Source organism: Acomys russatus, chromosome 19, assembly GCF_903995435.1.
Source record: "Acomys russatus chromosome 19, mAcoRus1.1, whole genome shotgun sequence".
Lineage (NCBI taxonomy): Eukaryota > Metazoa > Chordata > Mammalia > Rodentia > Muridae > Acomys > Acomys russatus.
This window is the reverse complement of record NC_067155.1, coordinates 14,109,169-14,136,687: the sequence shown is the minus strand read 5'-3', so window position 1 is coordinate 14,136,687 and position 27,519 is coordinate 14,109,169. Positions and strand designations below refer to the sequence as shown.

Sequence of the window (27,519 nt, the reverse complement as noted above, 5' to 3'; positions counted from 1 at the left end):
GGAATTGAACTCAGGACCTTTGGAAGAACAGACAGTGCTCTTAACCTCTGAGCCATCTCTCCAGCCCCAATCCTTAGGTTCATTATTGGCAGGGGGTGCTCCTTAGCGTGACAGTTCAGGGGGAGCCGGCATATGGCAAAAGCAAAGGTTGGGTTTACCAGTTTCTCTCAGTCACTTTCCACAAATAACATGTTCTCGTTAACATGTGGCTGCTCGCCCCACCCCCCTTGCTCCCCACAGAACCTGCATGTGTACATCTCGGAGCACGAGCACTTCACAGACTTCAATGCCACCTCGGCACTCTTCTGGGAGCAGCATGACCTGGTGTACGGCGACTGGACCAGTGGGGAGAATTCAGATGGCTGCTATGAGCACTTTGCAGAGCTTGACATTCCACAGGTAGGTCCTTCCCACAATCCTCTGCTCCCCTGTCTTAACCTGGGTCGTCACAGCCACCGTTAGCGTGGTGTAATCCCCAACTTTAGCCAGTCAACCATCCTCCCTGATGGGCCTGCTCAGCACAGTGATGCCCGACGGCTTAGGTTCAGAGTTGCACAGATCAGCTGTTGCACAGAGAAGCCCTGTCTGGAAAAAACAGAAAACAGAAACAAAAGCAAAGTTACACAGATAAGCAGTGACAGGGCTTTGCTGCGCAGAACCCAAACCAGACTGATGTGTGCAGACCTCTGCATGCCATAAAAGTGAGAGGTGTAGCAGCGGGGTGTGGCAGTGCTGCCCTGTGTCCAGGACTTGCACAGCTGAGGCACAAGGGCTATGGCTTGGAGAGCAGGCTGTGGATTTTGGGAAGCCCTGTCTTGAAACAAAAAGCAGCTATGATTGCCCTGTGCAACTGTTACTGCCTCATGCCGCCTGTGTGATAGATGAAGCTGGGGTGAGCAGCGGCTTGGTGGCTTTTCAAGGTCAGCGGCCACTGAGAGTCACTTCACTCCCTGCTTCCTCCAGGAAGCTCCTCAGCTTGTTTAAGTATGTTCTCAGTTCGCACAGTCTGCTGGCTTCCATAGTCCAGGGTGGGTGCTCTGTCTGGGCGCAGCTTTCTCACAAGTCCTTGAAATCTAGGAGGGTAAGGCTGGTCTTTGCAATGTCTGTATCCCCATCACTGTCCAGCAGAGGACTGGGTGGGCATGCATAAACACTCAGCAGTGCTGCTGCTGTTGTTGTTAGCAGTTGAACTTAAAGCATCTATCCTGCATGCTACATAAGTACTGAACAACTGAGCCCCCGCCTTGGATTTTATTTTATTTTATATTATTATTATTATTATTATTATTATTATTATTTTTTTTTTTTTTTTTTTTTTTTTTTTTGGTTTTTCGAGGCAGGGTTTCTCTGTGTAGCCTTGGCTGTCCTGGACTCACTTTGTAGACCAGGCTGGCCTCGAACTCACAGCAATCCACTTGCCTCTGCCTCAGATTTTATTTTAGTTTTTCAAGGCAGGATTTTTCTGTGTAGCCGTGGCTGTCCTAGACTGGTTTTGTAGCTCATATTGGCCTCGATCTCATAGCCATCCTCTTGCCTCTGCCTCCCAAGTGCTGAGATTGAGCTACCATACTCAGCTTTTCTTTTCTTTTCTTTCTCTCTTTCTTTCTTTTCTTTTCTTTTTTTTTTTTTTTTTTTTTTTTTTTTTAGTTTTTCCAGACAAGGTCTCTCTGTGTTAGCCTTGGCTGTCCTGGACTTGCTTTGTAGACTAGGCTGGCCTTGAACTCACAGCGATTTGCCTGCCTCTGCCTCCCGAGTGCTGGGATTAAAGGCGTGCGCCACCACGCCCGGCAGCTTTTCTTTTTTTTTTTTTTTTCTTTTCTTTTTTTTTTTTTTTTTGGAGATAGTCTCATGTAGTTCAGGCTAGTCTTACTGTATAGCAGCAGGTGGTTTTGAATCCTTCAACTTCTTGGATTACAGGAGCCCTTTTTTTTTACTTAACATGTAGATAGGGGCTCACTGAGTGACCAGGCAGAACTCACTGTTTAATTTCACTGTTCCTGAGTGACTGAAACTACAGGCCTGTGCCTAGAGCTGCAGCTGCAGCCAGTGCGTACTTGGTCTGGCTGAGCTCTTGTCCTTTGTGCCCAGCAGGCTTTGGGAATGGGGGGAAGAGATGCCCCACCACTGAGTGGCTGGAACTGAGCAGACACCGCCGTGACTTTGGTGATACTATGGCCATACAATCAAGCTCAGGCCCATGAGGTTCCAAAAAGAATGGGGGCCCGGTCTTGGGGACACAGGTCTCACTTCCCAGGAAGTACCCAGTGGACTTGGAGGGCAGGACCCAGTGTGGGCCAAGCTTCCCCCCCCCCCCCCCACACACACAGTCAGACAGCAGACTCTACCCAGAGCCTCCTTTCCTTCCCCTTCATTTTTCCCTCCACAGCCTCGGCTTCCTCCTGGGAAGGTCGGAGTGAGGAAGGCTGTGGTCAGAGGGCAGTGGAGGTGGGAAAGAGGGCCGTGGGCTCCCAGGCTGCTTACTTCCTCTTTTGTTTTATCATAATAGGATCTTCCTTTGTGGCCCAGGCTTGCCTCAAATTTTCAAACCTCCTGCCTCAGCCGGGATTAGAGGCCTGCGCTGCCACAGCTGGCTTCCAGAGACCTTGGGCCCTGCAGCCTGTCTGTAACCCTTGGGTGTGAGCCCAGAGCCTCATGAGCACAGGAACATCACGATCCTGTTGTGCTGCGGGGCAGAAGTGCTGTTACTGCTAACCCACTAGTGCGAGGTGTGCTTCGTGACATGTTAGAGCAGGACTGGCCAGGGGCAAGCTCCTCGGCCGGCTGCTCTGGGTAGCCTCGCTGCAGTGATGGATGGGATGGCCTTCGTCCCAGGACAGCCTGTCACTGTCTGCTGCAATGGGACCTAATCTTCAGTCTGTCTTGCTCCAGCATTTGTGCAGAGCCAGTCAGCTGCCCCCTGTGCCCTGAGTCTTCAGGAAATAGAGGCGGAAGTGGAAGCTACGTAGGCAGGTGCTGGGCAGCCTTGTCGTTGTGTCCCTCACTCCCAGCCGCCTTCTCTTGCAGAGCGTGCAGCAGAACGGCTCCATCTACATCCACGTCTACTTTACCAAGAGCGGCTTCCACCCGGACCCCCGGCAGAAGGCCCTGTACCGCCGGCTCGCCACTGTCCACATGTCCCGGAGTGAGTTGCTTCCCTTCTGATCCCAGTGGAACCTGACTGCAGTGTGACACACAGAGTCTCAGATCCCGGAGAGCAAGCAGGAGCCCTGTGGTTGGGGCCTGGGCTTGATGAGGCAGGCACTGGCCCCACTCATCTCTTGCTAGCCCTGGGACACCCAGGAAACTGCTGGCGAGAGCGGGAGAATGGGGGTATGATGAAGCCGGGAGTCGTAGCTGGGGGGCTGAGGGGCTGAGGCTGAGGCAGGGCTGCAAGTGTCAAGCCAGGCTGGGTGTCTAAGTGAGAGGCCTCAATAAAAGCAAACAGATAAGAGAGCAGGTGGCGCTCAGAGTGGCTGAGTGAAACGGTGGCCACAAAGCTTGGCTGGTGTGGAGGGAAGGAGCTGGTCAGAGTTGGATACAGAGCGGTGGGTTTGGAAGAGCAGGTGGGGCTCAGTTGGCAGAGTGCTTGCTCAGCACGCTGTATGCAGCACACAGCTGTGGTGGTGTACCCTTGTGATTCCGGTGTCAGAGGATAGAGGAAGACCAGATGGTCACCAAAGGCCAGTGATTAAGATCTGGGGCAGCGCTGTCCACGGCATGGGTGCCTGTCGCTTCCTGCTGCAGAAGGTTTAGTAGGGAAGCAAATAAGCCACCTGGTAAATAATAGTAACTTCCAGAGAGGCCGTGAGCCGTGTCTGCTAGCGCGGACCTTATCCCAGAGCGTCAGAGGCTGAGGTGGGAGGGTGGTGCTCACACTCAGGGCTGCATCTCAAAAACAAAGTCAGTAGCCAGAGACACGGCTCAGTGGTTAAAGTCAGGGCTAGAGTCTGTGTCCCCACATCCGTGTCAGCTGCCAAGGCTGCCCGGCAAGCCCTAGTTCAAGGAAGAGGCCTTGCCTTGATACCAAAAGCAAGTGGTGCCGTTCTCGCCGTTCTCGGGCCTCCACGTGCCCACAACCTACACACCCCTCACACCAGCACACAGACCACACCAAGAGAACAGCAGAGCAATGTAATAACACTGAATTCAACATCGAGTTGGTGGAAAAGAACAAATATGGCACTTTACTTGTGTTGGGGGGCAAGTGTCGGCGTGCATTATGTGTTGTGCCCAGTTGTGCCAGCCCTGGGACCCCATGTGGCTGGAGCCGCTCTAAAAGCTTGGCTTCCAGGGCAGGGCTTCTCTGCTCCTGTGGGACAAGGGACATGTCCTATTAGAATCCTTCTCTTTTTAGATTTAACATTTTTTAATGTGTGTAAGTGTTAGGCCTGCGTGCATGTGTGTGCCCCATGTACATGCCTGGTGCCTGCGGGTCAGAGGGCATCAGATCCTCCGAGCTGGAGCTGTGAATAGTTAGCTGTAAGCCAGTGTGTGTGTGTGTGTGTGTGTGTGTCTATCAGTGTGTGTGGTGTGTATATCTGTCAGTGTGTGTGCATGTGCACTTGTGTGTCTCTGTGTGTGTGTGTGTGTATCTGCGGGTGTGTGTGTGTATCTGCAGGTGTGTGCATCTGTCTGTCAGTGTGTGTGCGCACCATGTATGTGCCTGGTGCCTGTGGGGGTCAGAGAGCATCAGATCCTCTGAGCTGGAGCTGTGAATAGTTGTAAGCCTGTGTGTGTGTGTGTGTGTGTGTGTATCTGTCAGTGTGTACGCGTGTATGTGTGTGTGTGCCATGTGTCTGTGTGTGTTGGTGTGTGTGCTGTGTGTGTGTGCGCGCGCACCGTGTGTGTGTGTGTGCCATGTGTTTTTGTATGTGTGCTATATCGTCCGTGGGCCATGTGTGTGTGTATGTGTGTGTGTGTGCGTGCGCACGCTATGTGTGTGTCCCATGTCCATGTTCCCATCCTCGTCCTGCTTTCATTGGCTCTGCCTGCCTCTTGTACTCCTGAGTTTGTTCTCTGAGAAGTGCTTGCTACTGCGGCTGGACATGGGGCCTAGTTTCCAAATAGCTCGTGGAAACATGATGGGGTGATGCTGGTGCCATGAAGAAGTGTGGGCTTCGTCCTCATTCTCCATGGTAGTCTCTGAGCTCCAGGGAAGTGCCATTAACTCCCCAGCATCCCTAACTTGTAGGAGACAAGAGCTAGGATCTCAGCCCAGAGCCCTTGCATTGGCCAGCACCGGTTCCTAGTAGGGAGGGAGTGGGGCAGCTCGGCAGCTGCCTCTTGAGGCTGGAAACCAGGGCTGCTCATACACTAGACAAGTGCTGTGCCTTCATCCACACCCCCAGCCCCTCACTCAGGGAGTCTAGGCAGCGGCTCTACCACTGACAATCCTAAGCCCATTTTATCATTGTTTAACATTTTGGGACAGGGCTAGAGAAATGGCTCAGAGGTTGAGAGCACTGTCTGCTCTTCCAGAGGTCCTGAGTTCAATTCCCAGCAACCACATGGTGGCTCACAGCCATCTATAATGAGATCTGGTGCCCTCTTCTGGCCTGCAGGTGTACATGCAGACAGAGCACTGTATACATAATGAATAAATAAATCTTTTTTAAAAAGGTTTTTTTTTTTTGGTTTTTTTTTTTTTTTTTTTTTTTTTTTTTTTTTTTTTTTTTTTTTGCTGTTTTTTGAAAAAGGTCTCTGTTTTCCTGGCTGTCCTGTAACTTACCAGGCTGCCCCGAACTCGGAGATCTTCCTGCCTCTGCCTCTAAGGCATGTGCCATGACACCCAGCTACTTTTATTTTGCTAGATTATTTTATTTTGTGTGTTTAAGTGTTTTTATACCCTGTGCTTTCACCCATAAGCCATCTCTCCACCTGCTGTTTTACTTTAAGAGGGTTTCACTAGGCTGCTCGGCCTGGCCTTGAATTTACTTTGATCCTTTGCCTAAGCCATGAACTACCTGGGACTACTGGTTTGCACCACTAGGTCCAGCGAGGCAGGCAGTTTCCTTCTCTACGTGAGTAAGAGCTAGTGGCATCCAAGTTGGGAGGGTGTGGTCGGCCTTTTGCTCTTGTCTCCGGCAAGGTGGTGGGAACCCTGCCCAGCCTGACCTTAGCAAGGGGAAGTGAGTTCACTTGTGGCTGGGGATTCACAGCGTCAGGGTTCTCATGTTGGCTTCTCACGTTGCTGGCCCAGACCTTCTCTGGAACTGTCCTATGACTCCGACTCTCCATATGTGGCCATGTACTCGGTGCACTGTTGCTGAGCCCATGGGTGAAGCAGCAGGCAGGTGGGCCTGTGTAGTGATGGAGTTAAACTGTCCAGGAGAGGCACTGCGTTGGCCTCCTTGGAGCGGTTAGAGCCACTGCAGTGACTCATGCCTATAGTCCTATCTGAGGCAAGAGGGCTGCCTCAAGCTTGCCAGCCTAGGTTACATAGTGAGGCGCTGTTTGTTTCAGAACAACAGAGTGGCCACAGCCGCACAGGAAAGAGGTCTTGAGGAAGGGAACAGCGGCCTGATGTGGGGTTCAGGCAGATGGATGTCGCTTTTGGCCTGGGTTACTCTATAAGTGGCACTTCTCTGTAAAGGCGGGGTGATGTGTCCTGGAATTTAGGGGTGGTCGAGGCTTCCCGAGTGATGTCATCACGAGCAAAGGCCAGGACATGGGTGCCGTGGGACAGCGCCCTGGCGTTCAGGCTTGGAAGCGTCCACGGCCTCACCCACCCCTCTCACCCACCCCTCTCACCCACCCCTCTGCCTGCAGTGATTAACAAGTACAAGCGCCGGCGCTTTCAGAAGACCAAGAACCTCCTGACGGGGGAGACGGAGGCAGACCCGGAAATGGTCAAGGTGAGCAGAGACAGCGCTGCCGGGCTCCTGGCGCCACCTAGGGGCGCACAGGCTTTGCTCAGGCCAGGTGGCTGCCACCTCTGTGCCATTCCCTGGGGGGAGATGAGGGAAGCAGCCACTGCAGCAGGAAAATCACAGTCCAGGCAGCCTGGGTCAGAAGGGGCGGAGAGGCTGGACCGACACCATGCAGCTGGCACAGAGCATGCGCTGGAGACGCTAGCGTGGAACAACCTGGGGCGTGTCTGTGATGGCACATGGGCTTCCTTCTCTGTGGTTTTGAGCAGGAGCCATGGTCTCAGTGAGTTAGGGCCACCCTATGAGGGGATACCAAGGTGCTTTCTCTGGGCTGGGTTTGTCCTGCCTGCGATCAGCTTGCCTCTGCCTCCATGAGCCTCTTCCCTGCTTTCAGGTGAGGAGGTGGAAGGTGTCAGGCTTAGCAGGTGAAGGCACCAGCCGTGGCTGCGGCGGTTGTTGTTCTGCCCCAGTTGTCACGGGAGGGCATGAGCAGGGGTTTGTATAGGGCCACTGCCTGTCTGAGACCTACTGCTTATTTTTCTTTTTTTTTTTTTTTTTTTGGTTTTTCGAGACAGGGTTTCTCTGTGTAGCCTTGGCCATCCTGGACTCACTTTGTAGACCAGGCTGGCTTTGAACTCACAGCGATCCGCCTGCCTCTGCCTCCCGAGTGCTGGGATTAAAGGCGTGCGCCACCACGCCCGGCTCTACTGCTTATTTTTCATCTCCCCACAGAGGGCCGAGGACTATGGCCCTGTGGAAGTGATCTCGCACTGGCACCCCAACATCACCATCAACATCGTGGACGACCACACACCATGGGTGAAGGGCAGCGTGCCACCCCCACTGGACCAATGTAAGCCAGCTGAAAGCTCAGCAAGGCCTGCGGCCTTGTCTTCCTCAGCCCTGTGTTTGAGAGACCCTTCCAGTTACACATCTCCTAGCCTCTCTTGCCTCTGTCCCTGAGTATCAGCTCACAGCTAGTTCCTCACTGTTCTCTATAGAGCTGGGGGCACATGACCACCCTGTAAGCTGTGCTGGAGACAAGCTTCAGGGGCCTTCATTCAGGGCCAGTCCCTTTGCCCCTGCATCATTCCCGTTGAGGTCCAGGGACCCTTGTGCTCCTCACGGCACAGTCCAGAGATGCTGTGTGGTGTCTCGGCCAGGCTAAGCGGTGGCCGTGTGCCCGTGTGCCCACAGATGTGAAGTTTGACGCTGTGAGTGGCGACTACTACCCCATCATCTACTTCAACGACTACTGGAACCTGCAGAAGGACTACTACCCCATTAACGAGAGCCTGGCCAGCCTCCCGCTGCGAGTCTCTTTCTGCCCATTGTCACTATGGCGCTGGCAACTCTATGCTGCACAGAGTACCAAGTCACCCTGGAACTTCTTAGGTGATGAGCTGTATGAGCAATCGGACGAGGAGCAGGATTCAGTGAAGGTGTGCGGCTTGGCCACGGGCCAAGGGGAAGTGGGGAATCCCACCCAATGCTCCCCCAGACCTGGTTTCACAACTGCCTAGCTCCCCGTTCCGAGCAGTGGGCAGGAAATGAGTCCCCAGCCCCATCTAACCCTGGGAACCTGGGCCCCAGATTTGTGCCTGTTGTCAGGACCTTCCCTGGCTCCCTGACTTGAGTCCTCTACTTTGTCCCCATGTCTTTAAGTGCCTTCCTGTCTTGTCGTCTGTGTGCTCTGAAGCCAGGCGGACTTGTCTGGGTTGGGTCACAGTTGAGCTCCATTCCTTCCCTGTTCCCTGTTCCCTGTCTCCTGTGTTAGCTCACCCCCCACCTGCCTTACCGCTGTCTCTAGTGGTCCTCAAGCAGGGCTATAGAGGTCTTACCAGGTCCTACCTGGAATTCCAAGGGGCATGTGGGGAGTGGCTCTTGGAAGTGAAGTGCCACAGCGGGACGGGCAGTGCTCACAGGCTCCTGTCCCCAGGTCGCCCTGCTGGAGACCAGCCCATACCTGCTGGCACTCACCATCATCGTCTCCATCGTCCACAGTGTCTTTGAGTTCCTGGCTTTCAAAAACGGTAGGCATGGGGACCCGGGACATTGAGGCAACCGGCAGCGGAAAGCATCTACTCCCTGCTTCCTCCCTGCCTGGGGTCTCACTGCACTCGAGAGGCCTCATGGACTGGGCAGCGACAGTGACCCCACCAGGCACAGAGCTGAAGGAGGGGCTGGGTCTGCTGCCTGGGCCAAGGCCAAGGTGACACCACCAGGAAGCAGGGTGGGGATCTCCACAGCCCAGAGAAAGGGAAGCCCCGGGGCTGCTCCCAGCACCCCGCCCATCAGCCCAGCATGCAGCTCCCCAGTTCTCAAACAGTCTATCACTGTGTTCAACTCCAGGTGAGGAGGCAGAAGCTGCGGGCCTGCAACTGCACAGCTCTGTACAGCAGTCACTCCAACTGCTGACAGCTTCTAGGCCTGTGGCCCATAGTGTGGGGGTTTGGGAGGTACTCTGAAGCTCCCAGAATTGGCAGGAGTACTGGGCACCTCTATCACGGTGACACTGCACAGTGGAATATAGTGGGCAGACTTGAGCAGTCCTCCAGTGTGGCCTCCTGGAAGGCCTTCCACGGAGAGCTGGCCTAGCTTGTGTGAGACAGCTGGGGACAGACCCAGCACCGCAAAACAAACACAAACAACAAAAACGCAGCATAGCCAGAGATTAGTACGCACGTGCACAACAGCAGGCATGAGCTCAGCTTTGCCCCCTGTGCCAGGTGCCCCCTGATCCAAGAAAGGATTCTGTCCACTTGGCCTCCAGAGTCCTGTCTCCAGACCCTTCCCCACCGTTTTGGGGGATGAATGACCTTGTGAGTGGGGTGTGCTAAGCCCCAGGTTTGGGTGTGTGGGCCAGGGTCCATGCTCCTGGGTCGCAGTGCCAGGGGCCCCGTGTGCTTGTGCTCCATCCTGACCGCTCTAAGCCAGGGCCCAGGGAGGCCAGAAACCAGGCCGTCTGCCCCAAGGGTAGCTCACAGTTTGAGTGGGAGACCAGAAGAAAAGGTCCCAAGTACACATCTTGGCTCTCCCTGACCAGGGGAATTAGGGTGGCGTTGTGTGAGACTGACCGGTGTCTGCCCAGGTTCTGTCATGCAAGGCCGTATGGCCCCAGGGTCACAGCTAACCGGTGCCCTTAGCACCTGACTGTCCTCACTAGCACTTAAAGGACCAACCCAAGGAACTGGTGTTCCTGTCCCATGTGACCGTGGAAAAGGTCCCATGTGCGTTCTGCTTTTGTTGGGCCAGAGTGCAGCCCAGGGGAGGCTGCTGACTGCCTGTGCCCACGTCCTCTGCAGACATTCAATTCTGGAACAGCCGTCAGTCCCTGGAGGGGCTGTCGGTGCGCTCCGTCTTCTTTGGCGTTTTCCAGTCCTTTGTGGTTCTCCTTTACATCCTGGACAACGAGACCAACTTCGTGGTGCAGGTCAGCGTCTTCATTGGGGTCCTCATCGACCTCTGGAAGATTACCAAGGTCATGGATGTCCGGGTGAGTCCGGTGCCATGGTGCTGTGGGACCTGCAGGGTGGGGAGGGGTCGCCGGCCCGCCAGGCCCTGCCGTGCTCTCTGGGGGTTTCCCGACGCCTGCCTGGCTCCCAGGACCTAGGGGATTTTTACAGCAGGGGATTTTTTGGGTCACTTTAGGGCAGGGGAACCGGGAAGAGTGAGGAAGGGCAGGGGCCGTTTCTGGCTAGGGAGTGGCAAAAGCCAGGTCCCAGCTGACCTTGACCTCCTTCCCGGTTACAGCTGGACCGGGAGCACAGAGTGGCAGGAATCTTCCCCTGCCCAACCTTCAAAGACAAGTCCACGTACATTGAGTCTTCAACCAAAGTATATGATGATGTGAGTGACCCTGATGGCCCTGAGGTGGTCTCCAAGCACCCACACTCGAGAGACAGGCTGAGCCCTTGGTTCTGCTGACATCACTGCCAGGCCCATATCACACCCTGTGTTCCCCGCCTGCTACATCTACTTCTGGCCTAGTCCAGAGTTCCCAGAGCCACCTGGAAATTCCCCTGGCCCAGCCTGCTGGACCAGGTGTGGGTGCATAGGGACGAGGAGCAGGGCCACTGAGCCAGGCCTGTAGAGCCGGCCCCAGCGCGTTCTGTGACCTCCTGCACACAGATGGCGTTCCGGTACCTGTCATGGATCCTCTTCCCGCTGCTGGGCTGCTATGCTGTCTACAGCCTTCTGTACCTGGAGCACAAGGGCTGGTACTCGTGGGTGCTCGGCATGCTGTACGGCTTCCTGCTGACCTTTGGTGAGCAAGCCCGCCTCCTCCTCCTCCTCCTCCCCCCGCCTGCAGGGCCCAGGCCAACGGAGCCGCTCAGGTCCACGCTCTCGTGTTTCTGTGAGCATGGCAGCCAGGCCCTGTCCTGGGGCTCCCCGGCCAGTAGTAGAGGCGGAGCAGCCCAGCCAGTGTGGGAGGCATGGCATAGGGAGCCCTCAGAAGGCCTTGGGTCTGCAGAGAGGAATTCCTGCGTCATGGGGACCCCAAAGTGCAAAGAGAAGCCAGGCACTCACAGTGACTAGCAAATAATAAAGGGGCACTTAGATGGGTTTAGGAGCCACTCTAAGGAAAGGATGCCGAGACAGTCCCCAGAGGTGACCCCGAGGGACAGCACAAAGGTCCGGGAACTCTTGAGATTGGGAAGCTGAGGTAGGATCTCTGAGGTCGGGGCCATCCTGGGCTATAGCCTCAACAAAACAAAACAAAACTAGCAAAGAGAATGCAGAGGCCGAGGGTGGGCTGTGCCCGAGGAACAGTGAGCCGGCCGGCCGGTCATGTGTCTATTGCCTTCCCGCAGGCTTCATCACCATGACACCCCAGCTCTTCATCAACTACAAGCTCAAGTCTGTGGCCCACTTGCCGTGGCGGATGCTCACCTACAAGGCCCTCAACACCTTCATTGATGACTTGTTCGCCTTTGTCATCAAGATGCCTGTCATGTATCGGATTGGATGCCTGCGGGACGGTGAGGCCCAGGGGACACGGGGGCATGGGGGAGGGAGGCAGTGGCCAGGCCATCTCCCTCACACAGCCCCTTTCCCCAGATGTGGTTTTCTTCATCTACCTCTACCAACGGTGGATCTACCGCGTCGACCCCACCCGAGTGAACGAGTTCGGCATGAGTGGAGAGGACGTCTCAGCAGAGGCTTCCAGGGCCCAGGCATCGACCACAGCAGGGGCTCTCACGCCTGCACCCAGCACACCTGTCACTGGAGAGGATGCCTCCACAGTCCCAAATGCCACTCCTGGGGCCTGCACTGCCAGCCAACTCCAGGAAGCCCCTCTAAAGCCAGCAGAGGACAAGAAAAAGGATTAGCCACTTGGGTCCTCCTTCTCTGCTCCTGGTGACCACCGTCCGCCTCCCCGGCCCTCCACCTCCTCTCCCTGTCGCCCTCTTCCTGGACAGAGTGGGCCGGGGCGGCAGGAGGCCCCTTAGGGCCAGGGCCCAATGTGTGAGGTGGGGCCAGGCAGGCCGGGTCTGGCTGTATGTGTGTGGAGGCACCGTCCGTCGTCATGTCTATCCGTCTGTCCTGTGTGTTTGCAGACATCTCGCCCTGCCAGCCCAGCACCATCGGGAATCATGGTGAAGCCAGTATGGCGCCGAGGGTGGGCCAGGCGGGGAAGGGGCCGGGGCTCCTCTGTGGGATACCTGCGGTCCTCCATCATCTTGTCCCTCATCCCCTGACCACCTGCTCCCAGACCACCACCCTTTAACACAGTCTGGATTTAATAAATTCATATGGGTGTTTAACTTAAGCTCAACCACCGCACCTCCTCTGCCTTCCTTGCCTAGAGCGCGCAGCTGGCTCAGTCTGTGGGAGACCTGAAGGTGGTGGATGACAGGGAATGGGGTCTGGGGTTGTCGCCCAGCATTTAACGCTGCTTACCTAGCACAAGCAGTGCTTTGGGTTAACCCTGTGCTGCATAGACCAGTGGCAGAGCACGCCTGTGAGTCGGAGCTACCTTCCTGTCTCAGAGAGATGGTGGAGTCTCCGCGGATTTGCACTGTTGTTGTGCCTCAAGGCCACACAACCTGATGGATCGAGCACACACACAGGCAGGAGGGAAGTAACTAGTGTTGTCTGACCTCTGCACACACCAAGGCACACATACCCAAACACATGGTACTGGCCATGAGGGGACTCCCAAAACAATTTCATCTTCAGACTCCCATGAGGTTGCTGGCTAGAAGCACCCAGTGTCCCTGTGTTGAGCTGCATGCCACCAGACAGGACTTAGAACACTAGATACTATCACAGCTGGACACCCCCAAGAGGGACAGGTCCAGCCCAACACGCCTCAGTGCAAGAACAGGAATGGGCCTTTGCACGCTCACCTGGGCCACTGCAGTGTCAATAAGCAGTGTTGGCCTCCAGGACCCAGCTGAGCTGTCAGTAGAGGAGCAGGGTCTGCTTACCCACTAGACGAGTGACAGCCGTGGGCTACCTTCCCACACTTACTCTGTAGAGGTGTCCATGCTGCAAGGAGATACTGGACATAGGACCATCCAAGGGTTCCTTCAGGCTCACCCTGCTGAGTCACGCAGGGAGGTCTCTCTCAGGGTAGGGGTAGGTGTCATCGCCACTCTCCTCGCTGGGCTCCTCCACCTGCTGTGGCCCCCACTGTCTTCAGTAGGCTCCTAACTGGTGATCTTGGGGGGCTTCTGCTTGTCCCCACAGCCTTTATCTCATGTCCTGCCACAGGCTCACCTCTAGGTGCAGTCTCCCAGCTCTCCCTTCCCAGGACCCACGTACCCACAGGATGTAGTCGGTGTTTCTTCTGGGACACCTCTCATCTCCCGAGTCCTGAGGCTCTGGCCAGTGGTACATCAGGACACGGAGACTGTTCTTCACTGGACCAAGAATTGTGAAAACGTGTGGTGTTCTCACGGGCCACCTTGTCCTAGCTTCTTTGCTGCCATTTGCTTTCACAGACCTCTGGACATATCCAGAGCCCTTATTGGGGTACTGGTGGATGAGTCTACAGTGTTCTGTCAATAGATGCTTCCCAAATCCCTCCTCTGGGCAAAATACAGGACAGTTCTGCACACAGTAGGGACCAACGTCATCCCATGACAGCCCTGTGGCCCTCACAGCCTGTCTGGAACCCTAGGCACTATTGGGAACAGTGGCCATATGTCCTCCTTGTACTTGAAAGGCCAAGGCAGGAGGATTTGACGTTTTGGGCTAGCCTGGCTACAGAAAGACTTGGCATGGTGGCACCCACCTGTAATCCTGGCACTGGGAGATGGAGTTCAGTGTCATCCTCACTGGCATGGACTTTGTATTGTCCCTAATTTTGGTAGTGTCCAGCACTGCTACACTATGAGGTCACATACTTAAATTCACAACATCCCTTTGAAGTTTGTGATGTTGTTTATTTGTGCCTCCTGATGAGAAACTCAGAAAATTTCCAACCAGGCCAGGGGAGCCAGGTATGGGGGAGCATACCTTTAATCACAGCACTCATGAGGCAGAGGCTAGCCTGGTCTATGTCACCTGACCAGTATTTAGTAGTTTGAATGGTGCAGGGGCATAGAACTATGGCAAGAGTCAGCTATATCATCTCCTTACTGAAATTCAAGTCCAGAGTGGTGAAGTCAGTTGCCTGGGTTCCTGTAAATCTAGGACTTGAACACAGGAAATCTGATTTTGGACCTTAAAAATACAAGGTCTCTTATGAGATTGCTTCTCTTTTGAGGCCAGTCTTGCTATAAGTAGTCCAAACTACCCTAGCACTCATGGCAATTCTCCTGCCTCAGCCTTTCCAGTGTTGAAGTTACTGGTGTCAGCCATCATGTCTGGCTCTCAGATTTGCTCTTGAATTCACAGTCCTCCTGTCTCAGATCCAGGACTGGTGTGAACCACCATGCCCAGGTTGCCACTTGCTTTTCTGATGTTGCACAGTCAACCCAGGTTTTCTTGCATGCTAGGAGTCATGCACTAGGAGATTCTAGGCAGGGGTTCTACCACTGAGCCACACCCCAACCCCTCACTGGGGGATTCTAGGCAGGGGCTCCTCCACTGAGTCACATCCCAGCCCCTCACTGGGGGATTCTAGGCAGGGGCTCTACCGCTGAGCCACGCCCCCAGCCCTTCACTGGGGGATTCTAGGCAGGGGCTCTACCGCTGAGCCACGCCCCCAGCCCCTCACTGGGGGATTCTAGGCAGGGGCTCTACCACTGAGCCACGCCCCCAGCCCTCTTTTTTTTTCTCCTTCCCCCCTCGTTTTGTTTGTATTGAGACAAGGTCCCGCTGTGTAGTGGGACTCATTACTTGTCAGTGATCTCCTGCCTCTGCCTCTCCAGTACAGGCACATCGTGGCAGCTACAATGTGTGTGTGCTGCTGAGGATACAACCTCATACATGTTAGACAAGCATTCTATTGCCAGCAACATCCTCAGCCCTACAGTGGGCAAAACCTAAAGGAAAACACTGATTGGTGTGGCTGGTAAGCCTAATGATGCAGCGTATACGATGAGAGACACCCACTCCTAAACTTACCTACTACAGTCACATTATCCGTCTGGTGCGAAAAGAATAAGAATATGTTGTTTAGCCGGGCGTGGTGGCGCACGCCTTTAATCCTAGCACTCGGGAGGCAGAGGCAGGGCGGTTCGCTGTGAGTTCGAGGCCAGCCTGGTCTACAAAGCGAGTTAGGGACAGCCAGGGCTACACAAAGAAAACTCTGGTCTCGAAAAACCAAAAAAAAAAAAAAAAAAAAAAAAAAAAAAAAAAGAAAGAAAGAAAAAAAAGAATATGTTGTTTAATAGGAAAGTTAGGTGATGTTTATTCCCGTGTCCATATTCATCAAATTATGCTTTGTTAGAACAACCACCCTTTTAATTATTTATGGTCCCCGGCTGTTTATGTGCGATGGCGCAGGTGAGGATTAGAAGCATGTGGTTCTTAAAGCCGGAGCCTGATGTGTTCATTGTGTTCATTGCAAGAAAGTTGGCTCTTAGCTGGGCATGATGGTAGGTGCCTGTGATCCTAGCATTCGGAAGACTGATGCAGGAGGATTGTCATGGGTTCAGTGTCATGGGTTCAATGATGCTCACTGCTTTGCCGTGTACCAACAGTTACCAGTGCCACCTCCATTCACCTCTGCAGTTTTCTGACTCCTTGGGAGCAAGAAGTGGGGCCTGGTTTCAGGAATGCTGTGCCCTAGCTTCCATCACAGTCCTCCTGTCTCCTGTATGTGTGCAGCATACAGCAGGTGCTCAGTTATGCGTATTTTGCACCATCGCTGATGACACATGCACGGAGAGAAGTGAAATGGAACACACAGATTTTTACAGAAGGTGTCAGCTTGGGGCTGTAGCTCGGTGCTTGCCTAACATGCATGAAAGCCTGGGTTCAATTCTCAGTACTGCAGAAACCAGGTGGTGGTGCATGCCTGCCGTCCCGGCACTCGGGAGGCGGAGGCTGAAGGTCGTCAGTCTGGGCTAGATGAGATCCTACATCAAATATATGTTAAAAAATATTATCAGCAGTGGGGGCTAAGTTTCTGCTCCTGACATCCCTTTCCAGCCCGAAAAACAGCAGATTCAAGTCCTAGTGGGGGAGCAAGGGGTGCCCGTTCCTCGGCTCGTTCTGTGGGCAGGGCGCCAAGTGGACCCCGGCAGGCGGCCAGTGCAATGGGCAGCGACGCGCACCCGGTCCCTGCGCAGTGCCAAACCTTCTCTTCCCGGCCGGCCCCGCCCCCGCATTCACGTGACCAGCGGGGGTTTTCCCATTCCCTTTGGCGTGACGTCACGGAGGGGCGCGAGCCAATGGGCGCGCGGGCCGGCGGCGCCGGGGAATTCCGCCGCCCCGCCCCCGCCCGCCGCCCGCCTGGCCCGGCGCCCCCCGCAGCCCCGGGCGCCTTGCGTCCAGCCCGGCCTTCGGCCGTAGCCTTGCGCCGCTCGCCGGGGCCGGTGATCGCTCCAGCCGACCGGGCCCGTCCTGCCGCCCGGCTCGCCCTCGTGCGCGCTTCGCCCTGAGCTGGCCTTCGGGCTGTCGGTCCCTACGGGGCCGGCCGGGCCATGCCGAGTCGCCGCGCTGCTAGACCGTCCGCGCCCGAGCTGGGGGCCTTGGGTAAGCGGAGTGGAACGTCTCGGGCGGGGCTCGGGCCGGGGGTTGTTCGGGGCCGCTCGGAGTCACCTGCGGGTTCCTGCAGGACTCGCGCGTGCTTCGGTGCGGACGGTACGAGGGTAGCGGGGACGCTGCGTGAGAGCGGAGGAGGCAGGGGACGGGACGGGGAAGGGTCTCCTGCCGGAGGTACGGGCTAGGCGTCCCGCTAGGGAGTGAGAAGGGGGCGGGGCCTGACCCTGAGGCAGAGAAGGGGGCGGGGCCCGGCGTTGGGCGAGCGAGGGGCGGGGCGGGGCCTGACAGGCATAGGGGCGGGGCAAACTCGGAGAGGCAGCTTCTTCTGGCTTCTGGAGAGAGTGAGGCTGCCCTAAAGAGTAAGGAATTCAAGGGAGTGGCTCTAAACTACTCTCCTGACTATGCCCCCGCCCCTCCGCAAGGCCTAAAGGCAAATAAAAGAGGTGGAGCCCAGCTGCCCGATTAGGGGAGGGGCGGGGCCTGACTTCGAGGGGGCGGTGCTTGATTAAAAAATAAGGGCGGGGTCAGGCTCCCAGAGCGGGGTGTGTGTATGTGTGGCTCAGGGAGTGGGCGGGGTTTAACTAAGGAAGGGGGCGGGGCCAGACTCTGGGATTGAAAAGGTCGGCAAGCATCTGGGGAGGAGGGTTCTCCAGTGACAAAGTATTAGGGCTTGGACCTGGCCCAGAAGGTAGAAAGGAGATGGGGTTTTCCTGAGGTATCAGGAGTCCTCCATGTCCCATGTTCATGGGGAAAGTAGCGGGTGGTGAGTGGCCAGGTCAATGGCAGAAACGAAAAGGCAGAACTTGGTCAAGAGTTACAAAAGAGAAACCTAACCTCAAGTGAGCTCTGTTAAGGAGGAGGGGCCTTATTCAAAGGACAGTCAGGCGGTCTCTGGTCCTCTACCTGCCCTGCCCCACATTATGGTGATCAGATCTCCCTCTCACAGGTTCCAGTGACCTCTCTTCGCTTTCCCTGACGGTCTCCAGGAGCACAGGTGAGCTGCCCTCCACAGTCCCTGCCCGCCTGCTTTTAGGGAATGGGATAGGAGGGGCCCTTGTGGAGAGGGAAGGTTAGAAACGTGTATAGTTCCATTTGCTGATCCCCTAAGTGGATCCCGTTCAGATGTCCCCCACGATCCGTTATCTTGGACCTTGGAACTGAAGTTCCGACATTATGTTACCACCCCTCACTGCGTGAATCCAAACGTGACTTTCCCGAAAACCACCTCAGTTTTCCTCATCTGTATATGATGGATGCCGTACCTATTTGTTCCTTTGTGGGGATGGAAAAAGCTGGATGAGTTGATGCTTACAAACTGCCCAGGCAGGGCTGGAGAGATGGCTCAAAAGTTAAGAGCACCCGAGCCGGGCGTGGTGGCGCATGCCTTTAATCCCAGCACTCGGGAGGCAGAAGCAGGTGGATCGCTGTGAGTTCAAGGCCAGCCTGGTCTACAAAGTGAGTCCAGGACGGCCAAGGCTACACAGAGAAACCCTGTCTCGAAAAACCAAAAAAAGAAAACAAAAAAACATTTAGGCCGGGCGTGGTGGCGCACGTCTTTAATCCCAGCACTCGGGAGGCAGAGGCAGGTGGATCGCTGTGAGTTCGAGGCCAGCCTGGTCTACAAAGCGAGTCCAGGACAGTCAAGGCTACACAGAGAAACCCTGTCTCGAAAAACCAAAAAAAAAGTTAAGAGCACTGTGACTGCTCTTCGAGAGGTCCTGAGTTCAAATCCCAGAAACCACATGGTGGCTCAGAACCATCTGTAATGTGGTCTGATGCCCTCTTCTGGCGGGCAAGTGTACATGCAGGCAAAACAAACTACCCAGGGAGCATTCCAGTTAGTCGTAATGGTTAGTGGCATAGTCATGAGAAAGAGTAATAATAATTGTTATTAGACAGCTATAAGTTCTGAGACATGTGCATTCAAGTTACTAGAAGCCTTGTTTTAAAGGGCGGGGTGGGGGGGTAGGAGGCAGGCAATGGTGGCGCACGCCTTTAATCCCAGCACTTGCCAGGCAGAGGCAGGCAGAGGCAGGCAGATCTCTGTGAGTTGAGGCCAGCCTGGTCTACAAAGCGAGTCCAGGACAGCCAAGGTTACACAGAGAAACCTTGTCTCGGAAAACCAAAAAAAAAAAAAAAAAAAAGCAAAAAACTATATAGTGAGTTTAAGGCCAGCCTGGGTGAGAGTGACACCCTGTGTCAAAACACAGAACAAGGATAAACAAACAATCCGCAAACAAGATGGACAGAAGATGTAGTTCAGTTGGGAGAGAGCTTGTCTAGCGTGCATGAGGCCCTGGGTTTGATTCCCCAGCTCTGTATAAAATGGGTACTATTGGTCCAGACCTATAATTCCAGTACCTGGGATCTGAGAGCAGGAAGATTGGGAGTTCAAGGTCATCCTCAGGAACATATCAAGTCCAAGGCCTATCTGAGTGTCTTGGTTGCTATCCTATTGCTGTGACAAAACACCATGGCCAAGGGAACTTCAGAAGTCAGGGTTTATTGGGGCTTAGGGTTTCAGAGGGTGAGTCCATGGCTGTCATAGCAGGGAGAATGGCGGCAGACAGGCAGGGGCTTGGAACAGCAGCTGAGAGCTCACATTCTTCTCTCCAAGCACAAGGGAGAGAGGAATGGAGGGGAGACTGAGAATGGCATGAGCAAGGAGATGGGGGTGCTGGGGAGATGGCTCAGAGGTTAAGAGCATTTCTGCTGGCTGCTCTTCCATAGGTCCTGACTTCAATTCCCAGCAACCACATGGTGGCTCACTACCATCTGTAATGAGGTCTGGCGCCCTCTTCTGGCCGGCAGGCAGAAGGATACTATGTACACACATACATAAACATAATAGATAAATAAATAAATCTTTGCTGCGCATGGTGGCGCAGGCCTTTAATCCCAGGACTTGGGGACACAGAGGCAGGTGGATTGCTGTGAGTTCGAGGCCAGGCTGGTCTACAAAGTGTGTCCACCCTACAGCCAGGGTGACAGAGAGAATCCTTGTCCTGAAAGACCAAAAGAAAGAGAAAGGAAAAAAGGCATGAGCTTTTGAAATCTCAGAGTTGCTGGGCGTGGTGGCGCACGCCTTTAATCCCAGCACTTGGGAGGCAGAGGTAGGCGGATCGCTGTGAGTTCGAGGGCAGCCTGGTCTACAAAGCGAGTCTAGGACAGCCAAGACCCTGTCTAAAAAAAAGAAACCAAAAAAAGAAAAAGAAGGAAAAAAAGAAATCTCAGAGTCCACGCCCACTGACAACACCTCCTCCAACAAAGCCACACTTAATTAACCTTCCCAAATGGCTCCACCAACCGAGGACCAAGCATTCAAACATCTGAATCTAGGGGAGCCCTTGTCATTCAGAACACTGTACTAGGCAGCATAAGAGACGCTCTCAAAGCGACCTAAATAAACACACAGCCTCAAGCGCTGGTGGTGTGGTACAGTGGTAAAGCATTTGCTTAGCATGCACACGGCCCGGCTTCCCTTCTGTCTTAGTTAACGTTCTTATTGCTGTGAAGAGACACTGCGGCCTCGGGAATGTTTACAAAGGAAAACATTTCTCTTGGGCTGGCTTACAGTTTGAGAAGTTTGGTCTATTCTCATCCTGGCGGGAAGCATGGTGGCGTGCAGGCAGACATGGTGCTGGAGGAGGAGCTGGGAGTTCTACATCCAGATCTGTTTGAAAGATGTGTTTATTTATTATTATGTATACAGTGGTGTGCCTGCATGTACACCTGCAGGCCAGAAGAGGGCATCAGATCTCATTATAGATGGTTGGGAGCCACCATGTGGTTGCTGGGAATTGAACTCAGGACCTCTGGAAGAGCAGTCAGTGCTCTTACCCTCTGAGCCGTCTCTCCAGCCCTACATCCAGATCTGAAGTAGCAGAAGGAGTCTGTGTCTTACACTGGGCATAGCTTGAGCATATGAGACCTCAAAGCCCGCCCCCACAGTGACACACTTCCTCCAGCAAGGCCACACCTACTGCAATAAGGCCACACTTCCTAATAGTGAGTGCCACTCCTTATGGGCCTGTGAAGGCAATTACAGTTACACTACCACACCTTGGCTGTCCCAGAACTCATGTGGACCAGCTGGCCTCAGACTCAGAAATCTGTCTGTCTGTGAGTGCTGGGATCAAAGGCTTGCACAGCTACCGCCACCCAGTGTACCATAGCAACTCTTTTTTTTTTTTTTTTTCATTTTAAAATTTTATTTACGGGGGCTGGAGAGATGGCTCAGCGGTTAAGGGCACTGACTGCCCTTCCAGAGGTCCTGAGTTCAATTCCCAGCAACCACATGGTGGCTCACAACCATCTATGATGTGATCCGATGCCCTCTTCTGGCCTGCAGATGTACATGCAGGCAGAGCATTCTATATATAATAAATAAATAAATCTTTTAAAAAATTATTTACACTGGTGTTCTGGCTCTATGTATGCCTGTATGAGGGGTGTCAAATCCCCTGAAGCTGGAATTACAGACAGTTGTGAATTACAGCCATGTGGTTGCTGGGATTTGAACCCAGGTCCTTTGGAAGGACGACCAGTGCTCTTAAGTGCTGAACCATCTCTCCAGCACCACCACAGCAACTCTTATAAAGAAAAAACATTTTATTGGGGCTGATTTTTAAAAAAGATTTATTTATTTTTTATTATTATGTGTATAGTGCTCTGTTTACACATACACCTGCAGGCCAGAAGAGGGCATCGGATCCCATTATAGATGGTTGTGAGCCACCCTGTGGCTGCTGGGAATTGAACTCAGGACCTCTGGAAGAGCAGTCAGTGCTCTTAACCTCTGAGCCATCTCTCCAGCCCAATTGGAGCTGATTTATAATCCAGAGATTTAAGCGTGGCAGGCAGACATGACATGAGAGAAGTAGCTGAGATTTCTGTGTCCAGACTGGCAGGCAGCAGGAAGAGAGAGTGACACTGGGCCTCGCTTAAGCATCTGAATCATCAGCCGGGCGGTGGTGGCGCACGCCTTTAATCCCGGTACGCGGGAGGCAGAGGCAGGCGGATAGCTGTGAGTTCGAGGCCAGCCCGGTCTACAAAGTTAGTCCAGGATGGCCAAGGCTACACAGAGAAACCTTGTCTCGAAAAACCAAAAAAAAAAAAAAAAAAGCATCTGAATCCTCAAAAGCCCACACCCAGTGACATGCTTCCTCCAAGGCCACACCTACGCCAACAAGGCCACGCCTCCTAATAGCGCCACTCTCTGTGAGCCAGTGGGGGCCATTTTCCTTCAAACCACCACACACCATGAGTATGGCAAAATAAGTACACAGAAAAGTACAAACATTGTAAGGTACAACTTTTAGAATTTCTTTTTTGTTGTTAATTGTTTTTGTTTTTGACTTTTCAAGACAGGGTTTCTCTGTAGCCCTGCCTGTCCTGGATGGATTCTCTCTGTAGACCAGGCTGGCCTCGAACTCACAGAGAGCTGCCTGCCTGTGTCTTCCCCGAGTGCTGGGATTACAGGCGTGTGCCACCAGGCCTGGCTTCAACTTTTAGAATTTCTTTTTTTTTTTTTTTTTTTTTTTTTTTTTTTTTTGGTTTTTCGAGACAGGGTTTCTCTGTGTAGCCTTGGCCATCCTGGACTCACTTTGTAGACCAGGCTGGCCTCGAACTCACAGCGATCCGCCTGCCTCTGCCTCCCAAGTGCTGGGATTAAAGGCGTGCGCCACCACGCCCGGCTAACTTTTAGAATTTCTGAGTCAGTAAATTTCAGACAAATTCTTAGAGTTTCATCTGAAGGAACTCCCCAGGGGATGCTGTGCTCAGAGATGACTATTTTAACGGGTCCCTCAAGCCAAGCATGGCGCTGGTTGCCTGCAGTCCCATACTTGGGAGGCTGAGGCGGGAAGATCTAAAGTTTGAAGTCACTCTCTTTACACAATGAGGCCCTATTCAAACAAGCAAACAAACCAGACCAGGAAAAAAAAAAATTCAAAGACATAATTTACTTCCTGATAGCCGGGTGGTGGTGGCGCACGCCTTTAATCCCAGCACTTGGGAGGCAGAGGCAGGCGGATCGCTGTGAGTTCGAGGCCAGCCTGGTCTACAAAGTGAGTCCAGGACAGCCAAGGCTACACAGAGAAACCCTGTCTCAAAACAACAACAACAACAAAAAGCCAACAAAAAAATTTACTTCCTGAGCTTCGGAAGACAGAAGTGGATCTTATCGGTGTGAGCACTCAGTAGCCTTAGTGTTCGGCTAGGCCTGGACTTCTCTCAGGGCGGACACCAGAAATCCTGGTGTGGGCACGGTGTGGGGTGGTGGTAGGGATGGCTTTGGAGCTGGGTGTGAGCTAAATGCTGGCTCAGGACAGGACCGAGGAGCTGAGACGGGCGTGGCCTGAGACACAGCCCTGAGGTGACATTAGCTGCTCAGTGACTGTTTGTTGAGTCCCAGTTCTATAACCCGTTCGGTGCTGGTCATTTCTGGGGACTGGGGCAGTGACCCAGATAGTCCTGGCCCTGGCCTTGCAGGGCTCTCTAGCCAGAAGAGGGAGGAAGGCTATAGACAATGAAAGGTGGCAGTATAAAGGTAATGGGGGCTATGAAGAGGTCGTGGGGGTCAATGATATTCACTAGTAGGGTTGGGAGTGGGGTGGTGAGCCAGACACAGGCAGAGCTCTGGGTCCAGTGGAGACGTGGCAGGATGGTCCCTATGCTTTAGTACTCACGGTTAGCAGTGTCATATATGTCACTGCTGAGCCTCATATATGACAGGCAAGCCCCGAACTTCTGAACCCTGTGCCCATGCCCAGCCTGGAAGTGGTTTTGTTTGTTTTTTTGGTGGTTTTTTTTTTTTTTTTAAGATTTATTTATTATGCATATAGTGCACATTAGATCACATTATAGATGGTTGTGAGCCACCATGGGGATGCTGGGAATTGAACTCAGGACCTCTGGAAGAGCAGCCAGTGCTCTTAACCACAGAGCCATCTCTCCAGCCCCCCCCCCTTTTTTTTTGTTTTTCAAGACAGAGTTTCTCTATGTAGCCTTGGCTGTCCTGAACTCCCTTTGTAGACCAGGCTGGCCTCGAATTCACAGCAACCCACCTCTCTCTGCCTCCGGAGTGCTGGGATTAAAGGTGTGCGCCACCACGCCTGGTAGTTTTGTCTATCTGATGGTAATAGATAAGTATGTTTCTAAGTTAACCCAGGCTAGCCTGGAAGAGCTGCAGTCCTCCTGCAGCACTACCCCGAGCCGTAGGATGACAGTGGCGTGCCTCTGTGCCCGGCTCCCAAAAGTCTATCAAGGACCTGGCCTCCTTCCCCCCGCCTCCCCCCATTTCCCCCCTTCCTCCGCCCCCACCCCACCCCAAGCAGAATGTCTTGAGTTTGGGTTTGGTTTGGTTGAGATAAGCTTTCCCTTGGTAGCTCACTATGTAGCCCAGGCTAGCCTCAAACTAGTGGCAATCCTTCCTCCTCAGCCTGTCAGCGCTGGGATTGCAGTCACACCACCTGCAAGTTCAAATTCGTCTTTGCGTCTCCGGGTTCGTCCACCACAGATATCTGAGAAGGGTTTCCCAGAGGTTTGAAGTTGGTCCTGTCAGGTCCTCTCTACTCCCCAAGCCTCACTATGCCCCCCCAACTCCCCATCTTCACTGGAAGGGCGTTGGCATCTGCTGATCTCACAGATCAAATGAGATAAGTGGTACATGGAAACTGCCTCCTCAAAGGGCAAAGTTCTGGCTGTTCGGGAGCCACTCCTGGAGTGTGGAGAAAGGCGAAAGCGGAAGGGCGGGGGAGGAGAGATCCGGCTGATACCGAGCTATAGGACCAGCTGCGAGGTGATCAGTCCCCAGCCAGAAGCCTTCACAGTAACTCTAGGTGGGACGGTTGGTTGGTTCCGTGACCCGTCCCTGCTGTGTGACTTCTGGGCCTGTTGGCTTCCCCTGGGGAAGGATGGGAGGTTGGTTTCGGTTAAGTCATTGTCGTCATCGTCGTTGGTTTTTCCTGGGGGAGGTGACAGGTCCTCACTGGGGACCTAGCATGGGTGGCTACCCTCTCCCTCCCACCCCCACCCGACCCATTCTGCGAAGTAGGGGCGAGCCTGAGATTTTGGGAGCTGGGCTAGGGTGCAAAGTAGACAGCGCCCTGGGTTTGATGGTTCCTTCAGGCCCAGGGTGGACTTGATGGAACCTGTACACAGTGTATTTAGGACTACTTGTGGGGCTGGAGAGATGGCTCGGCCGTTAAAGGCTAGGCTCACTAGCAAAAATTATAGAGATGCTTCTGTCCATCAGTTCCGCCCCTCCCCCAGGTCCCCAGCCCCCCCTGCTGCCCCCTACAGCACCCCCCACAGTCCCCCCTTCTCCACCTTGTTGCTTTTCCACAAATTCCTGGCAACACTATCATCTCTGGTCTAAGGGTTTTACTGGGGGGTAGGGGGGGCCGGGGGCTTTTGAGTTCCTTTTGGGGATACCTTGGTGCTGGGCCCCCAACATTAAGAGCTGAAAGATTAGCCTGGAAAGGGGTAAAGGAGGCTCGGGGTGGAAGGTCCAGCGAGTCCACCCTGGGGACAGGGGTGGGGGCAGTCTGTGTTAGAAGTCAAGTCTGACGGTGTCTGACCTTCACCTTTCTTTTCTCTTCCTTCCACAGATGAATTGGGTGAGTACGTGAAGGCAACGGTGGGGGGCGGGGCTGAGGGTCCGGAGGTTGGTAGAGCTGGGACAGGCCTTCCTCATGTGGTGGGAGCAGGCCCTCCTGGGGTGATGCCAGGGCTATTGAAGACCTGAGAGCAAGGTCATTCTCCCAAGGGCCAGGCACTCAGCAGGTGTCTGTGTTTCCACTCTCTGTAGCCAGTGCTCACTTGCGGATGGCATGGATCCTCCATGTACGAGGCCCAGTGCCAGGCCCACTGGGAATCCTGCTTCGAACAAAACTAACTAACTAGCAGGAGCTAACAGTGTGGCCTGGGGAATCAGCAGACAAAAGAACAGAGAATGAGAAAGAAAATGTGGCCAGGCGGTGGTGGCGCACGCCTTTAATCCCAGCACTAGGGAGGCAGAGGCAGGTGGATCGCTGTGAGTTCGAGGCCAGCCTGGTCTACAAAGAGAGTCCAGGACAGCTAAGGCTACACAGAGAAACCCTGTCTCGAAAAACAAAAAACAAAACAAAAAGAAAGAAAGAAAGAAATGTGAGGGTAGGAAGGTGAGGGAGGTGCCTGGGAAGACACAGCCAGGCACACCTCCATCTCAGCACTCACAAGGGGCTCACAGCAGGGGCAAAGAGAATTTGAGCCAGGTGGTGGTGTCCGCAGTGGCTTACACACACCTTTAACCCCAGCACTCGGGAGGCAGAGGCAGGCAGAATTTGAGTTTGAGGTCAGCCTGGTCTACAGAGCGAGTCCAGGACAGCCAGGGATGTACAGCAAAACCCTGTCAACAAAACAAAAACCAAAGAAGAAGAAGAAGAAAAAAAAACCCAAAATAACCAGAAAGAAAGACAGAGAGGATGAATTTGAGTCCAGTCTGAGATACATAGTGAGGTTTAGGCTACCCTTGGCTACAATGGGAATTCTTGTCTCAGAAATAAAAGAGGGAAAGGGGCGCAGAAAAAGAGAGAGAGAGATAGCTGGGCGTGGTGGCGCACCCCTTTAATCCCAGCACTTGGGAGGCGGAGGCAGGTGGATCTCTGTGAGTTCGAGGCCAGCCTGGTCTACAAAGTGAGTCCAGGACAGCCCAAGGCTAAACAGAGAAACCCTGTCTCCTAAAACCAAAACTAACCAACCAACCAAAAGCTGTCTAATGGAGGATGCTCCTCCTCCCTCCGCCTCCCTGGGGCTGGGATTGGGTGCAATGCTGAGGCAGGACCAGGGCTTCATGCCTGTGCATCCTGGGCCAATTGAGCTACAGCCCTCTGCTTGTTTATCTGAGGCAAGATATTACCATGTAGGCCAGGGAAGGCTCAAATTCATTCCCCCAGGTAGGCAATGTATTTCCACTGAGCCACACCCCCAGCCCCTCACTGGGGGATTCTAGGCAGGGGCTCTGCCACTGAGCCACGCCCCCAGCCCCTTACTGGGGGATTCTAGGCAGGGGCTCTATCACTGAGTCACGCCCCCAGCCCCTCACTGGGGGATTCTAGGCAGGGGCTCTACCACTGAGCCACGCCCCCAGCCCCTCACTGGGGGATTCTACACAGGGGCTCTACCACTGAGTCACGCCCCCAGCCCCTCACTGGGGGATTCTAGGCAGGGGCTCTACCACTGAGTCACGACCCCTAGCCCCTCACTGGCCGATTGTAAGGCAGATTCTACTAGTGAACTGTATCCACATTTGAAGCAAGTTTTATGTGGGGACACTGTTGGACTTTACTAGCAGGGAATTGGGGGCCATGGGTGGCTTCAAGGCAAAAGAGGGATGGGTTGGTACTAATAAACTCCCTTTGGGTGCATGAAATGAACAAATACAAGGGACAAGAGGCAGGACCCGAGGCGAGTTGGCCACTGCCTTCGTCCAATTGGGAGATGGTGGGATGGAGCGGGGCGGGGGGGGGGAGCAGTGGGAGAAGGAGCCTAGCGAGGAAGTAAA

General features: G+C 54.0%; 2 protein-coding genes across 2 annotated transcripts in view; both read left to right on the top strand.

Moving 5' to 3' along the window:
* Clptm1 (CLPTM1 regulator of GABA type A receptor forward trafficking) overlaps positions 1-12,673 on the top strand; it is a 38,171-nt gene extending 25,498 nt beyond the window's left edge. The window contains exons 4-14 of the mRNA XM_051162542.1: positions 241-399; positions 3,025-3,142; positions 6,769-6,854; positions 7,602-7,722; positions 8,067-8,311; positions 8,809-8,902; positions 10,175-10,365; positions 10,623-10,718; positions 11,001-11,136; positions 11,684-11,851; positions 11,931-12,673. Coding sequence (XP_051018499.1) covers positions 241-399; positions 3,025-3,142; positions 6,769-6,854; positions 7,602-7,722; positions 8,067-8,311; positions 8,809-8,902; positions 10,175-10,365; positions 10,623-10,718; positions 11,001-11,136; positions 11,684-11,851; positions 11,931-12,202 — 1,686 coding nt within the window. The 3' untranslated portion in view covers positions 12,203-12,673. The remainder of the gene's footprint in view (positions 1-240; positions 400-3,024; positions 3,143-6,768; positions 6,855-7,601; positions 7,723-8,066; positions 8,312-8,808; positions 8,903-10,174; positions 10,366-10,622; positions 10,719-11,000; positions 11,137-11,683; positions 11,852-11,930) is intronic.
* A 4,130-nt stretch (positions 12,674-16,803) lies between these two features.
* The window catches only part of Relb (RELB proto-oncogene, NF-kB subunit), a 28,873-nt gene continuing 18,157 nt past the window's right edge, over positions 16,804-27,519 (top strand). The window contains exons 1-3 of the mRNA XM_051162541.1: positions 16,804-16,964; positions 17,920-17,967; positions 25,586-25,598. Coding sequence (XP_051018498.1) covers positions 25,586-25,598 — 13 coding nt within the window. The 5' untranslated portion in view covers positions 16,804-16,964; positions 17,920-17,967. The remainder of the gene's footprint in view (positions 16,965-17,919; positions 17,968-25,585; positions 25,599-27,519) is intronic.